The 13,801-nt window shown below is 51.0% G+C and overlaps 2 protein-coding genes across 2 annotated transcripts; one reads left to right on the top strand and one right to left on the bottom strand.

The window, feature by feature from the left end:
- Positions 1-1,735: 1,735 nt before the first annotated feature.
- Positions 1,736-2,695, top strand: LOC311216196 (olfactory receptor 14C36-like; the record flags this gene model as incomplete). Its single annotated transcript, XM_084297742.1, has 1 exon — positions 1,736-2,695. The coding sequence occupies one exon, from the start codon at positions 1,736-1,738 to the stop codon at positions 2,693-2,695; it is 960 nt and encodes a 319-aa protein (XP_084153868.1).
- Positions 2,696-8,776: 6,081 nt separating this feature from the next.
- LOC311216195 (olfactory receptor 14A16-like) lies at positions 8,777-12,392 on the bottom strand (the record flags this gene model as incomplete). The annotated part of the gene is made up of 2 exons (XM_084297741.1): positions 8,777-9,153; positions 11,828-12,392. The coding sequence occupies 2 exons, from the start codon at positions 12,390-12,392 to the stop codon at positions 8,777-8,779; spliced, it is 942 nt and encodes a 313-aa protein (XP_084153867.1).
- Positions 12,393-13,801: the final 1,409 nt, after the last annotated feature.

Genomic DNA, 13,801 nt, shown 5'->3' with positions numbered 1-13,801 from the left:
CCAACTTCCTCCGAGAGCTGATTTTGCACGAAAAGAAATTAAGGTCAAGGGACATGCATAAGAGATCCCGATGCCGGCTGGCCAGGGTCAGTGGGACTAATGCTCAGAGACAGGTTGAACATCGGTGAGGGGTTTCTCAACAATTGCATGGTGCATCACTTGCCTTGTACATATTGTTATTAATATTATTATAGTTATTGTTATTATTAATATTTTATCTTCATTTTCTGTCTTTTAAAATATTAAATCATTCATTATTGTCTGCGCCCTTGTGCTTGGTGACACACATCCACTTTTCCTATACATCAGTGTCACCTTCACATTGCCTTTGTCTCCTTGTCCTCACTGCCTCCAGGGTTCTGCTCTAACGAGCTCCAAGGGAGGCTGTGTCAGTGCTGGCCCTCAGGGGGACACTGCAGGAAACTTGCCTCTGACTTGCACTTCTGGAGAGCTGTCTTCAATTGTCTCTGAGTGCCTGAGGTTCGTGGGCTCGTCAGCAAAGCCCCCAGAGGGGTGATTGCAGTGCCTTGGGCTGGTGCTGTGCTGCTGAGCTGGGCCGGGCTCGTGGGACAGAGAGAGCTCGTGGCAAGAGGGCCGTGGTGTAGAGAGACAGCTGTGCCCAGGAGCAGCTCCTCTGCACAGCGCAGCAGGAAAGAGACACAGAGGCAGACACGGAGAGGAGAAAAGGAGAGAGGGGCTGAAGGCAGTTGGCAGTGGGAGGATTCTGAGAGCTGCCTGCAGGAGAAACCTGCACAGCCCTTGACAAGGTAAGTGCCTGGCTGCAGGGCCATGCAGCTGCAGGTCCTGGAAGGGTTTCCTCCTGCTGGGTCTTGTTTCTGGGAGGGCAGTGGGCAATGCAGTAGGCTTTGAGAGTCCTGTTGGGTTGCGGTGCGAAGTGAGGAAGTCTGGCAGAAGCTCCTTGGAGTGCCCTAAAGCAGGTGCCTCTGGGCAGCCATGAGCAGAGTGGCCAAGCCTCCTACAGACTCTGCAATACTGCAGCTGGGATATGGGACACTCCAGCTTTCAGATATCCAGCTCTGTCTGTGGGGCATCCTCCTGGGCTGCAGGCTGCTCTCCAGCAGCATGCAGCTCTCCTGTGGCATCCTTGTGTTATCCAGGTGCCCCAAGGAGAAGACATCTCCTTGCTAAGGCCATGTCCATGCTTCTGGGTGGCTGTCTGTGGGCAGCTGCAATGAGGTGCAATAAGGGCAATGACCTCTACACCTCTTGCTAGGAGGGAAGAGCTGAGAACTTGCTCACAACCCACAGACAAAGTGAGGTTTCTGTCCAGAAACCTCTTAGACTGTGCACTTAGACTGTGGCTTCTTTGCTCTCAGATTTCTCCAGTTCCATCTCAGGGAAACAACTAAGTGTTGTGGTCCTGCAGCTCACAGAGGGCTGACAGAGGGCAGCTGAGAACAGGGGTGTTCAGCAGTGGCATCTGAATCCCTGTTCTGCATTGAGATGAATTGTTTGAAACAGCACTGTAAATTCCAGTGACCTGATCAGTGGACTAAACGAGAATTTCCCCCATATTCCTGCTTCCCCCTGATGAACAGCAGCATGGACTCCTCTGCAAGCTCAAGCAAGAGAGCTGTGGAAAGGTTCTCCGGCAAAGAGAGATACTCAGTTTGGTGGGTGCTCTAATGCTTGCAGTAAGTTTTCCTCAGAGAAGTGTCTTCTAACTTTGTTCTGTCTTCTTTCTTCAACAGACAACTGGGTCTAAAGACAGCAAATGCCCAACAGAAGCTCTGTGAGTGAGTTCTTCCTGCTGGCATTTGCAGAGACACGTGAGCTGCAGCTCCTGCACTTCGCGCTCCTCCTGGGCATCTACCTGGCTGCCCTCCTGGGCAACGGCCTCATCCTCAGCGCCGTAGCCTGCCACCACCGCCTCCACACCCCCATGTACTTCTTCCTCCTCAACCTCGCCCTCCTCGACCTGGGCTGCATCTCCACCACTCTGCCCAAAGCCATGGCCAATGCCCTCTGGGACACCAGGGCCATCTCCTATCAAGGATGTGCTGCACAGGTCTTTTTCTTTCTCTTCTTCATATCAGCAGAGTATTATAACCTTACTATCATGGCCTATGACCGCTACATTGCCATCTGCAAGCCCCTGCACTACGGGAGCCTCGTGGGCAGCAGAGCTTGTGCCCAGATGGCAGCAGCTGCCTGGGGCAGTGGCTTTCTCAATGCTGTCCTGCACACGGCCACTACATTTTCCCTGCCCTTCTGCCAAGGCAATGCTGTGGACCAGTTCTTCTGTGAGATCCCCCACATCCTCAAGCTCTCCTGCTCAGATGCCTACCTCAGGGAAGTTGGGCCACTTGTGTTTAGCGTTTCTTTAGCCTTCGGTTGTTTTGTTTTCATTGTGGTGTCCTATGTGCAGATCTTCAGGGCAGTGCTGAGGATGCCCTCTGAGCAGGGCCGGCACAAAGCCTTTTCCACGTGCCTCCCTCACCTGGCTGTGGTCTCCCTCTTTCTTAGCACTGTCATGTTTGCCTACCTGAAACCCCCTTACATCTCTTTCCCATCCCTGGACGTGGTGGTGTCATTTCTCTACTCAGTGCTTCCTCCAGCAGTGAACCCCCTCATCTACAGCATGAGGAATAAAGAGCTCAAGGAGGCACTGAGGATGTTACTGCAATATTCAGTATTTCAAAAAGGAACTGGTCTTCTGCATCTGATTCCCTGAAGGATACCTGGAAAAGGCAGAAACACCTTTGTTCATATATTTCAAAAATGCTCATCCCTTTCAATATCATACCAATATTTTAAATAATTTTATAATTTCATTTTATAAATTTAAGATATTTTTCTTCCTCTATCTCCTTCCAACATTTCTTCTTATCCAAAGACCTCATGTAGAGGTGCTGCTAAGCTCTTTGTAGCTAACTAAATAAAGGAACCAGCAGGTAGTCTGTTTCTGTGGATCTCATTTCTCATAAACTCTTCTCAGGTACAGCAATGGTTGTGGGATGAAGATACCTGCTGCAGCGTGGTGGAAAGCCCTGGTGTCCTCCTTTGGGGCTGCCCTTTTCTGCCCTGGCAGGCACTCCCTCCCTGCAGCCTTTGGAGGGGACCTCCAAAGTCCATCTAGCCACCCCCACTAGCCACGCATGGACACCTTACACCAGGCAGCCCAGGCCCATTTCCAGTTGGGTTTGGGGTATCTCCAGTTGAGGAGGACTCCCCCACTTTGGGGGAAACCTGATCGAGTGCTTGGTATTGGAAACATGATCCAGGTCTTGATATTGCTCACAGTAAAAGTGGTTTCCTGTGTGCAATTCCCATGTCTTGTCCAATCACTGGGCATTGCTGAGACTGTCAGAGGAAAAGATCTGAGAGCAAATCCATGTCTCACAGACAGCTCATAGCAGCAGACAGAGATGAAGTAGACATGTTTTCTTGGTATTAATCAGAACCAAAATGGTCACCGAGGCCTCTGTATTCAGTAAAAAGAGATCAAGGATGAGAAGGGCATGTATTGACGGGAAGGCCATAAAAAGTCACCAGGACAAAGGCCATTTTCTGCCCCTGCAGGAGACTGACCCTGGGCAAGGCCCAGCTTGGGAAGCAGCTGTGTTGGACGTTCATGGTGGGCAGTGAGCTGGGCAGGAGGCAGCTGTGTGCCCTGGGAGCACAGGAGGGAAGGCTGAGGGGCACCTGACCGCAGCCTGCCAGGAGCTGCAGGGATGTCAGGAAGAGCCCCTGTGAGGCCAGACTGTGCCCTGTGATGTGCAGGGAGCCCTCCTCTTGCCATGCTGTGTGTGCTGGCTGCAGCAGAGGGGACCCCCAGCCAGCCCCTGCATGGGGCATGGGGCTCTGCCACCCGCCTGGCCCCGGGTTTGACTCCTTGTCTTTGCTGGGCCCCACCTTCCACACTCAGATGTGTCCCTTGGCTGTCGGCTCCCTTTCCCCTGCCCTGTGGGAATACCAAGCCGGGGCGGACAGGTTACCATTAGGCGTGCTGGTGCTTGTGTAATTCACATGGGTGATGGCACAAATGACGGTTCCTTCACCAGTGATGCACATCCTTCTTCATGTTAGGCCAAACTCAACGTCCTTCTCTCTGCTTTTCCTCATGGATGAACTGGATTAGGTCTCCTTGATTATTCTGAGGCACAATGCAATTGCTTTTTGCCTTCTGCTACTCAGGCACAAGATGTGTGACTTTCCCTTACTCTGCACATTGACCTGCAGGGTCATTCCACACTTTTTGCTTTCAAACCTTAGTTGGAGGGCCATTTCCAAAGTGGGGTAATCTGATGGGTTCTGGCTCAGCCATTTCAAGCATTCTATACTTGAGTTTTTCAGCCTGAGTTTGCTAAAGATGACTCAGGAAGGTAAATGGATATTCACGTGTCTAGTAGGAACACAGAAGGGTATCTCAGCTTTCCAAGGGCCATTTCAAATCTAGGTGAATCCCAGGACCCCACTGAAGAAGAGGTTTGTCTTTGAAGGGGTGTTCCTGTGCTGAGCTGGGCTGCAGTTACAGGGACAAAGACCACTGCTGGCAGTGGAGGTGCCCTGGGAACTCCACCTGGCTCCACCTGATTTTCCCAAAGGGCTCCGGCCTCCTGCAGGTCTTTTCTGATATCTGCCAGTCCAAGGAAGTGCCTGAAACACGATGGGGCCACTGGAGGTTTTCCCTGGTTGCTTATGGTCGGACAGCAAAGCTCTGCCAGAATACCCAGTATTTTTTTCAGTACTTGAATAATAAAGCAACAACTCATCAGCTCAAAAGACTCAATCCTTTCTGTAAAATGTCTCATGTGAAGTGTAATTTCTATCATGAAGAAATGTGATTTTTCAGGATGCATATTCATCCCAGGAGAAGAAATACTGGTGTTCACCTGTACTTGCATTGGCATTGCTTTTCTATCATGGTGTGCTCCCTCCCTCATCTTCCAGGCACAAAACTCATCTTGATTACATAGACCCTGCTGAATGTCCCCTTTCCAGCTGCCTGTCTGGACCTATGCACTTCCCATCATTCTCCTGGTTTGCCCTCCTCCTACCGTTTAATCATTCAGACCACTCTCAGTGACCCAGTTGCTGCTTGGAGTTTCAGTGAGTTCGAGGTCGCCCATCTCTCAGCAGTTTGTCTAATGGTTTCCTTAGTAAGACCCTCCTCGTTTATCATTGAATTAGTATGATATGGATTAATATTAACACAATTACTTAAAATTTCCTCTTAATCACTGTAAAATACATCATGTACAGTCATCCTTTTGGGAAGGTAAACATCACTGGAGGCAACAAAATTAGGAACTTGAACTTTTTTTTTTTTTTTTTGAAAATTGCAGCATGATTTCCTGTTGTTTGTTTAGAAATAGGAAAAACCCTGCTCTTCCCACCTAAACAGGGCTTCAAAGGAGAAACCCTAGACCAATACAAACATGAGAAGGATGCTCTAAACTGAAACGGAACAAAATTTAGCCTTTAAAATGAAGAAAGATTTTTATTAGATGCTCCTTGAAATCTTCCCCCTTAACTACAACATGAAAGCTCTCCAATTAGCTGATCAAGTCTTGAAGACTTGAAGAAAATGGTGGGAGAGACATGGCTCCTTAGGAGTTTCTGTGTTTTAATGAGTTCCATGGTGTATTTTGGTGCTGAGTCAATGAAACTTGGGTACTGAGAGGAGAATGATGCAACTGTGCGAAAAAAAGCAAACTCAAAAGGAAAAGCTGAAGTGACTTGGAGTATTAATGGGCCCCACTGAGAGCTGTTACTAACAAAGCCTCCCCAGGGCCTTGTTAGGGCAGATAATTGGAGGCCATGATTAGACAGGCAAAGCACTGTGCTGAGAGAAGTCTTGGTTGATTTTGGTGAAGACAAGGCCCAAGGCCTGACCCCAGCCACTGCGAGGAGAGATCCTGCACCCCCCTGTCTGGCTCAGGACTTTTCCTGGAGGTCTGATGAATGTGGTGGGCAGTGTGACGCCACAAGAGGAAAACTGGTATGACACTATCCTGCCTCTGCACAGGGTTGCAGGAAGCAAAGCGGCTGCACTGCAATGACTATATCTTGTTTTCTCAAAAGCTGTAGCCAAAGCTCAGGACTGTTGGAGCCTTCCCTTTTTACCAGCAACCTCTGTCTTTTCCTCTGCACGCTTTCCTATGCTGTCCCACACTTTGTCCTGTTTCCTGGAAGTCTGCAGACACCCATCTCTGTTCACCACCTTGCTCTCATCCCAGCATTTCCATCATTTCACCAATGTCTCATCAACCCTCACCAGCTGTTCCTTGAAAAACGAAGCTAAAGTCACATCATAGATACTCACCAGCACCTTCCAAGCCATGGGTCTGGTGCTGGCCTTGCAGCTTCTTGGCTAGATACAGCCAAGCCTTGTGCCTCCTGCTGCCCACTCATGGACTCAAGCAGAAGGGACAGGACAACCCATCTGGGGGCCTTCTTTCTGCCTGGGTTCTCCTGGGTCTGGAGGCAGAGGGGATCCCCCAGTCAGCATGCCAAGCAGGTGCCTTCTGCTGGCCTAGCAGGGCCACTGCCAGATGTCAGCCCAAAAGTGCAGATCCCAGGGAGGAGTCAAGGCTGACCTGCCACCTCCAGACACAAGTGACCTCACAGTCCCTTTCTGTGACACGTTCCTGCTGCTGCCCTATCAAATGCAGAGACAGAAGTGCCCTTTTGTCGGGGCTGCTGCGTGCCCTGGGGCTGCAGAACTCTCCTCTGTGTACTCACACCAGACTGAGCACTTGAGCTCTGGTCAGGCCACATGGGAAATAACATGGTGCTCAGCAGTATATATTGGGGTCATCTTTCCAAGACAAGGTATCGGTTTCTCAGAGACTGGCAGCACAGTGGTCTGCTTATGGGAATAGCGAAGTTACTACATATTCCTCATGTTTGGGGTAGGAATTTCTTTTTCTTTTATTTTCCATTTCCTTTCCCTTCCTCAAATGTCTATCTCTCTGTGAGTTTATATGTTCGTTCCCCTCTCTCTCTAGATGAATTTCCTCCTCTCCCTTCAGAGGAGGAAGAAGCAGACAGCTTATGCATGTGTAGTTTCTGGTGGAGGTGAGCAAGGAGGAGGCTCTTTATGGTGCAAGGAGATGGAAGTCCGTGAAGCTGCAGGAGCCCTGCTCTCTTGCCTGGCAGATCCCCAGCACACAGTGCCTGTGCCCCGCACGGCCAGCCCCGCTCCCCAGGCCAGCACAAGAGGCCTGGCCCAGCCACAGAGCAGCCTGCCCTGAGCAGGGGCCTGCACAAAGAGCTTTCCCTTTGCCTTTTCCCCATCAGTGCAGGCCCAGCAATGCTGCCCTGCTCTTCCCCAGGGCCATCCCTGCTCCCAGACAGCCTTGTCCAGGGCAGTGTGTCTGTGCTAGCCTGGCTGGCCATTGCTGCTTTTTTCCCTGTGCTCCCTCAGGGCCCCAAGCTGGCGGTGCTGCTGTGAGAGCCAGGGGCTGTGGTGCCCTGGGACCCCCGCGGGTCTCCCCTTTGTCTGTGCTGCTCAGGCTGGGCAGCAGACCTACGTCCCTGGGGATCTCTGCTGCTGAGCCCCTTTCCACCTGCCCTGATGGCTCAGCAACATAGGGCAGTGCTGGGCAGGGCCATGGGGTGTCTCTAAGGGCACAAAGGAGTGCTGCACCAGACCTCACCCACAGAACTTCAAAATGCATATAATCAATTACTCTGCAGTCTTATGGGCCTTTGCCTGCTGGCTCTTCACCACCTCTTGTGGCCTTTCAGAGCCCTCCTTTAGCCCATCGAATCCTCAGATTCCCGTTTTCCTTTACCAGACCCTTCTTTGCATGGTCACACATTTTATGAGGTTCTAATCACTACCCACTGAGCACCCTGTCCCTGCAGATCCCCTGACATCTCCTGGAAGCTCCAGATTCCTCTCCAGGCTGCAATCTGCCATCTGCCCTACTGCAGGGGGTGCAGTCCCATGCAGATAAATTTAAGATCAGTTGTCATCTCCTTAGGCAAGTTCTGTCATAATGGAAGCTTTTAGTGCTGCCCTTGGTTCCTCAGGGACCACCCTGGGACTTTCAGCCTCTGTCCTTCACTCCATGACAAACCCCCAGAATAGAGAAGAGCAGGGAGCAACCCCTTGTCTGTGTTCCTGATAGCACATTTGGAAGAGGTGTCCAGGCTTCTGGGTTTGCCGTGAGCAGCCCCATTTGTTACTGTGGTGCTAGTAGGAAGGCCAGCTGTGACCCAGGCCTGCACAGTGCCTGCTGCTGCTTGCTACCACAGGGATGCCACTGCAGAGAGAACAGGACTGTCACCATGGTGCATGAGATCTAAGGGCTTATCCAAACATAAGAGCACAAGAGAACAGTGAGGAAGCCAAAAGAGAGCAGCAGTGACAAGGCCACGTTCTGCTGCTGCCCATGCCCATGGCTCCAGGGAAGCAGCAGCCCCGACCCAAAGGCAGCAGAGAGGCAGAGCCCAGTGGGCAGTGAGGGGCAGCCCCAAGGGCCACCAGGGCTGCTCCTGCATGTGGCAGCTGAACTCTTGGCCCTGAGCCCCTCCTGCATGCTGGGGCTGCTCCCCCAGCTCCAGAGGAGATGGGAAGAGGTGGCAGCTCAGAACAATGAATTTCTGATGACTTTATTATCAGGTTTATCTACACAGGAAGCCATCTTCTACAGAAAAATAATTGACTTGTAGGGGGCTAGGAATAACATTTAATCAAATGCGAAATAATGAGAGAAAATAATAAAACCGACATTTAATAATAGAAGACATCATATTATTTTCTTTCTGAGAATAGCTGGGATTTCTAATATTAGGCATAGTATTATAGGTGAATTTGCTGACGATGTGTGTATTCAAGTAGAGTCCTGATGGAATCCCTTAGTTCCTGGTTCCTCAAGCTGTAGATGAGGGGGTTTGCTACTGGAGGAACCACAGTGTACAGAACTGTGACCACCAGGTCCAGGGATGGGGAGGAAATTGAGGGGGGCTTCAGGTAGGCAAACATGGCAGTGCTGACCATCAGGGAGACGACGGCCAGGTGAGGGAGGCACGTGGAAAAGGCTTTGTGCCGGCCCTGCTCAGAGGGCATCCTCAGCACAGCCCTGAAGATCTGCACATAGGACACCACAATGAAAACAAAACAACCAAATGTTAACAAAATGCTAAACAGAATTGCCCAAACTTCTCTGAGATAGGAATCTGAACAGGAGAGCTTGAGGATGTGGGGGATTTCACAGAAGAACTGGTCCACAGCATTGCCTTGGCAGAAGGGCAGGGAAAATGTGTTGGCTGTGTGCAGGACAGCAATAAGAAAACCACTGCCCCAGGCAGCTGCTGCCATCTGGGCACAAGCTCTGCTGCCCACGAGGCTCCCGTAGTGCAGGGGCTTGCAGATGGCAACGTAGCGGTCATAGGCCATGACGGTGAGAAGGGAAAACTCTGCATCAAAAAAAAAAAGACTAAAAAAAGTACTTGGGCAGCACACCCTTGATAGGAGATGGCCCTGTTGTCCCAGAGGGCATTGGCCATGGCTTTGAGCAGAGTGGTGGAGATGCAGCCCAAGTCGAGGAGGGCGAGGTTGAGGAGGAAGAAGTACATGGGGGTGTGGAGGCGGTGGTGGCAGGCTACGGCGCTGAGGATGAGTCCTGCATCCAGGACTCGTGTCCCCAGCACGAGAAGCATGTGCATCTGGTAGAACAGGTCCAGAGGAGGGCCACAAAAATGATCAAGGGGCTGGAGCATGTCTCCTATGAAGAAAGGCTGAGCGAGCTGGGGTTGTTCAGCCTGGAGAAAAGAAGGCTCTGGGGTGACCTCTTTGTGACTTTCAGTACTTAAAGGGGTCTTATAAAAAGATGTAGAGTGACTCTTTGCTCAATTAGATAATGATAGGACAAGGGGGAATGGTTTTAAGCTAAAAGAGGGAAGATTTAGATTAGAGGTTAGGAGGAAACTCTTCATTTAGACGGAGCTGAGGCACTGGAACAGGTTGCTGAGAGACCTTAGGGATGCCCCATCCCTGGAGCTGTTCAAGAGCAGTGTAGATGAGGCCCTGGGAAACCTAATCTCGTAGGAGGCATCCCTGCTTACGGCCGGGGGGGTTGGAACTAGATGACCTTTAAGGTCCCTTCCAACAGGAGCCATTCTCTGATTCTATGGTCTCACTAGCTATACCTCAAGCATGACTCCCATCCCATCAGCCTTCCTGTGGTCTATCACCTGACCGGAACAGAAGGTGCCTCACCATCATCTTCCGTGCCTTGAACATGCTTCTGGCCTTTACGGTCCCTATCAGTGCCACATTTCTGCTGCTGGTCCGTCAGCTGCACAGACAGAAGTGGCCTCCCAGCCTCCCTCACAGCCATGTGCCTCCTGCAGGTCCAGCAGATCCTGAGGCACACCTGACCTCATCCCAGCATTCCCAGCCAGCTCCTCCTTGTGGCCTGAGATCTGATCACATACCTGTCACCTCACATGCCTCTTCCAATGCCATGGGACTGCTGCAGGACCTCACAGTCCCTGCCCTGCCCCGAGGGGACAAGCAGCTGAAGATAGGGGTGGAGTGGGGTTAAATTCACAGAGAGCATGGCTTCACATGCACAGAGTCTATGAGCTATATTCAACAGGTACATCCATATCATTTTAATGGGTGCTCATTAGCTGAATTAATGTAATAAGAAAATGCACAAACACAATGACAAACAAAACAAAACGAAACAGGTATACTGGCTATTCCATCAATTATTTGCATTACAATATATGTACAGAAGCAGATCAAAAATTTCTTGCATCCAAGACACATCTAGCCATCAATTTCCACAAGGAATGCTTGAGCTCCTGGCTCCTCATGCTACAGATGAGGACGTGCTCTGCTGGAGGCACCACTGAGTACAGAACTGCCACCACCACATCCAGGGATGGGGAGGAGATGGAGGAGGGCTTCAGGTAGGCAAATATGGCAGGCCTGAGAAAGACGGACACCACGGCCAGATGAGGGAGGCACCTGGAAAAGGCTTTGTGCTGGCCCTGCTATAGAGATGACAGGACTGTCACCTAGATCCACAAAGTCTAATCGAAATACAATAAGTGGCAGCTGGGCTCTTGGCCCGAGCCCCTCTTGGTTGCTGAGGCTGCTCCCACAGCACCAGAGGAGATGGGAAGAGAGGAATACTGAGACCAATGAATTTCTGATGATATCTTTATTGTCTTTCTCTACCAAGGAAGCCTCGTTCTCTATGTATGTTAGATGATATGGTCAAAGCAAACACAAAATGTAACATTTAGAATGCTAAGAATAATATTATTAAAAACAAAATAAAATATTTTTATAATACTAACAGAGAAAAATAATTTTTAAAATATTGTATCATTTTCCCAAATAACATTTTATTTCTTTTATGATTATTATTAATGATAATGTATTGATAACACTAGTAATGATAAGAATGATATTTTATAATATGAATCAAAATTGCATATTATCAGAAATACATTTTCTGAACACATTACTAATGCTTAAGAAGCATGTATTGAAACAGTTTCCTCACTGCATCCTTCACCTCTTGGTTCCTCATGCTGTAGATGAGGGGGTTCAGTGCTGGAGGCACCACTGAGTACAGAAGTGCGACCACTAGGTCCAAGGATGGAGAGGAAATGAAGGGTGGCTTCAGGTAGGCAAAAATGCCAGTGCTGACAAACAGAGAGACCACGGCCAGGTGAGGGAGGCACGTGGAAAAGGCTTTGTGCTGGCCCTGCTCAGAGGGCATCCTCAGCACTGCCCTGAAGATCTGCACATAGGACACCACAATGAAAACAAAACAACCAAAGACTAAAGAAACAGTAAACACAAGTGCCCCAACTTCCCTGAGGTAGGCATCAGAGCAGGAGAGCTTGAGAATCTGTGGAATTTGACAAAAGAACTGGTCCACAGCATTGCCATTGCAGAGAGGCAGGGAAAATGTAGTGGCCGTGTGCAGGACAGCATTGAGAAAGCCACTGCCCCAGGCAGCTGCTGCCATCAGGGCACAAGCTCTGCTGCCCACGAGGCTCCCGTAGTGCAGGGGCTTGCAGATGGCAATGTAGCGGTCGTAGGCCATGACGGTGAGAAGGAAATATTCTGCTGATATAAAGAACAGAAAGAAAAAGACCTGAGCAGCACAGCCTTGATAGGAGATGGCCCTGGTGTCCCAGAGGGCATTGGCCATGGCTTTGGGCAGAGTGGTGGAGATGCAGCCCACGTCGAGGAGGGCGAGGTTGAGGAGGAAGAAGTACATGGGGGTGTGGAGGCGGTGGTCGCAGGCTACAGCGCTGAGGATGAGGCCGTTGCCCAGGAAGGCAGCCAGGTAGATGCCCAGGAAGAGCGCGAAGTGCAGGAGCTGCAGCTCGCGCGTGTCTGCGAATGCCAGCAGGAGGAACTCACTCACAGAGCTGATGTTGGGCATTTTCTGTCATTGAAAACCGTTTTCTGTTAAAGAGGAAATTGCAGAACAATGTTAAAACACATTTCTCTGAGGAAAACCTATTGTGTGTCGTAGAGCACCCCCAAACAGAGCCTCTCTCTTTGCAGGAGAACCTTTCTGCATCTTTCTTGTTTGAGCTGTGGCTGGTGTTGGCTGAGAGGAACACTGGGAGCAGGGGCTGCTGTGGCTCCATAGGAGTTCTTCCTGCTGTGCAGCTGGAGAGAGGCAGAAACATGGGGGAAAATTACATTCCGTCCACTGGTCAGATCCATGAGATGTGCAGTGTTGTTGCAAAAAACTCATCTTAATACAGAGGCAGAGCTTCAGGGATTTTGTTTCCTTTGTTTTGTTCCTATTATCCCGATAACACTTAGGAGAGGTATTGGATGGTTGAGCTCCCTGACATTTCCTGTGCACTTCCAGAGAAACCCTGTGGGTGCCAGGAGGCAAAGGGGCTGTCCCTTGGTGAAGACTGAGCAGAGCAGCTCTGTCAATCAGACCAGTTCTCAGCAGGCAATTGTCACCCCTCTGAGCTGCAAGACAATCGCTCTCAGGTGTTTCCCTGAGAAAAAATGTAGATGACTGCTAATCGAGGAGGGCCAAATCATGCCAGAGTTTGAGAGCATCTCTTCGTATGGGCTCTGCATGTACTGCTGGCCATGCCTGCCCCACATCCCATGGGCTGCAGGGGGAGAGGAGGCCAGGGAGGGGCTGCTCCAGGGGAAGGCGTCTGCACTGCAGGGCACGGCCGCAAGGTGCCCAAATCCCCCCTGCCACGGTGTTTCTGCCAACAGCTCCTTCTGGCCGCCTGCCCCTCTCTCTGCTGCCTGCAGCTGTCCCTGCCGGGAGCTGCTGCTCTGCGCCCACCTCTTCTTTCCCCCTGCCCGTGCTCACAGACCCCAACCCACGCGGCTGTGCTCAGCACTGCCCTGCAGCACCCTGCCACCAACAGGGCCCTGCCAAGGGGCACCTCCATGGCTGCAGGAGCTACGGGGCAGCTGACAGAGAGCCCGGCATGGCCAGCCAGAGCAGGGTGTTCTGGGCTGACCGGGGGCACCTGCCTTAGGGCACTCCAAGGGGCTTCTGCCAGACTTCCTCACCTCACACTGCAACCCAGCAGGACTCTCAAAGCCTACTGCATTGGCCACTTCCCTCCCAGGAGCAAGACCCAGCAGGAGGAGACCCTTCTAGGACTTGCAGCAGCATGGTCCTGCAGCCAGGCACTTACCTTGTCAAGGGCTGTACACATTTCTCCTGCAGGCAGCTCTCAGCATCCTCTCACTCACAACTGAATTCAGCCCCTGGCCCCTTTTCTTCTCTCTGTGTGTCTGCCTCTGTGTCTCTTTCCTGCTGCGTTGTGCAGAGGAGCTGCTCCTAGGCACAGCTGTCTC

This window comes from Netta rufina, assembly GCF_964035555.1.
Source record: "Netta rufina genome assembly, chromosome: 18".
Taxonomy (NCBI): Eukaryota; Metazoa; Chordata; class Aves; order Anseriformes; family Anatidae; genus Netta; species Netta rufina.
Note: the sequence above shows the minus strand (reverse complement) of the source record. Positions and strands in the feature narration are given on the sequence as shown.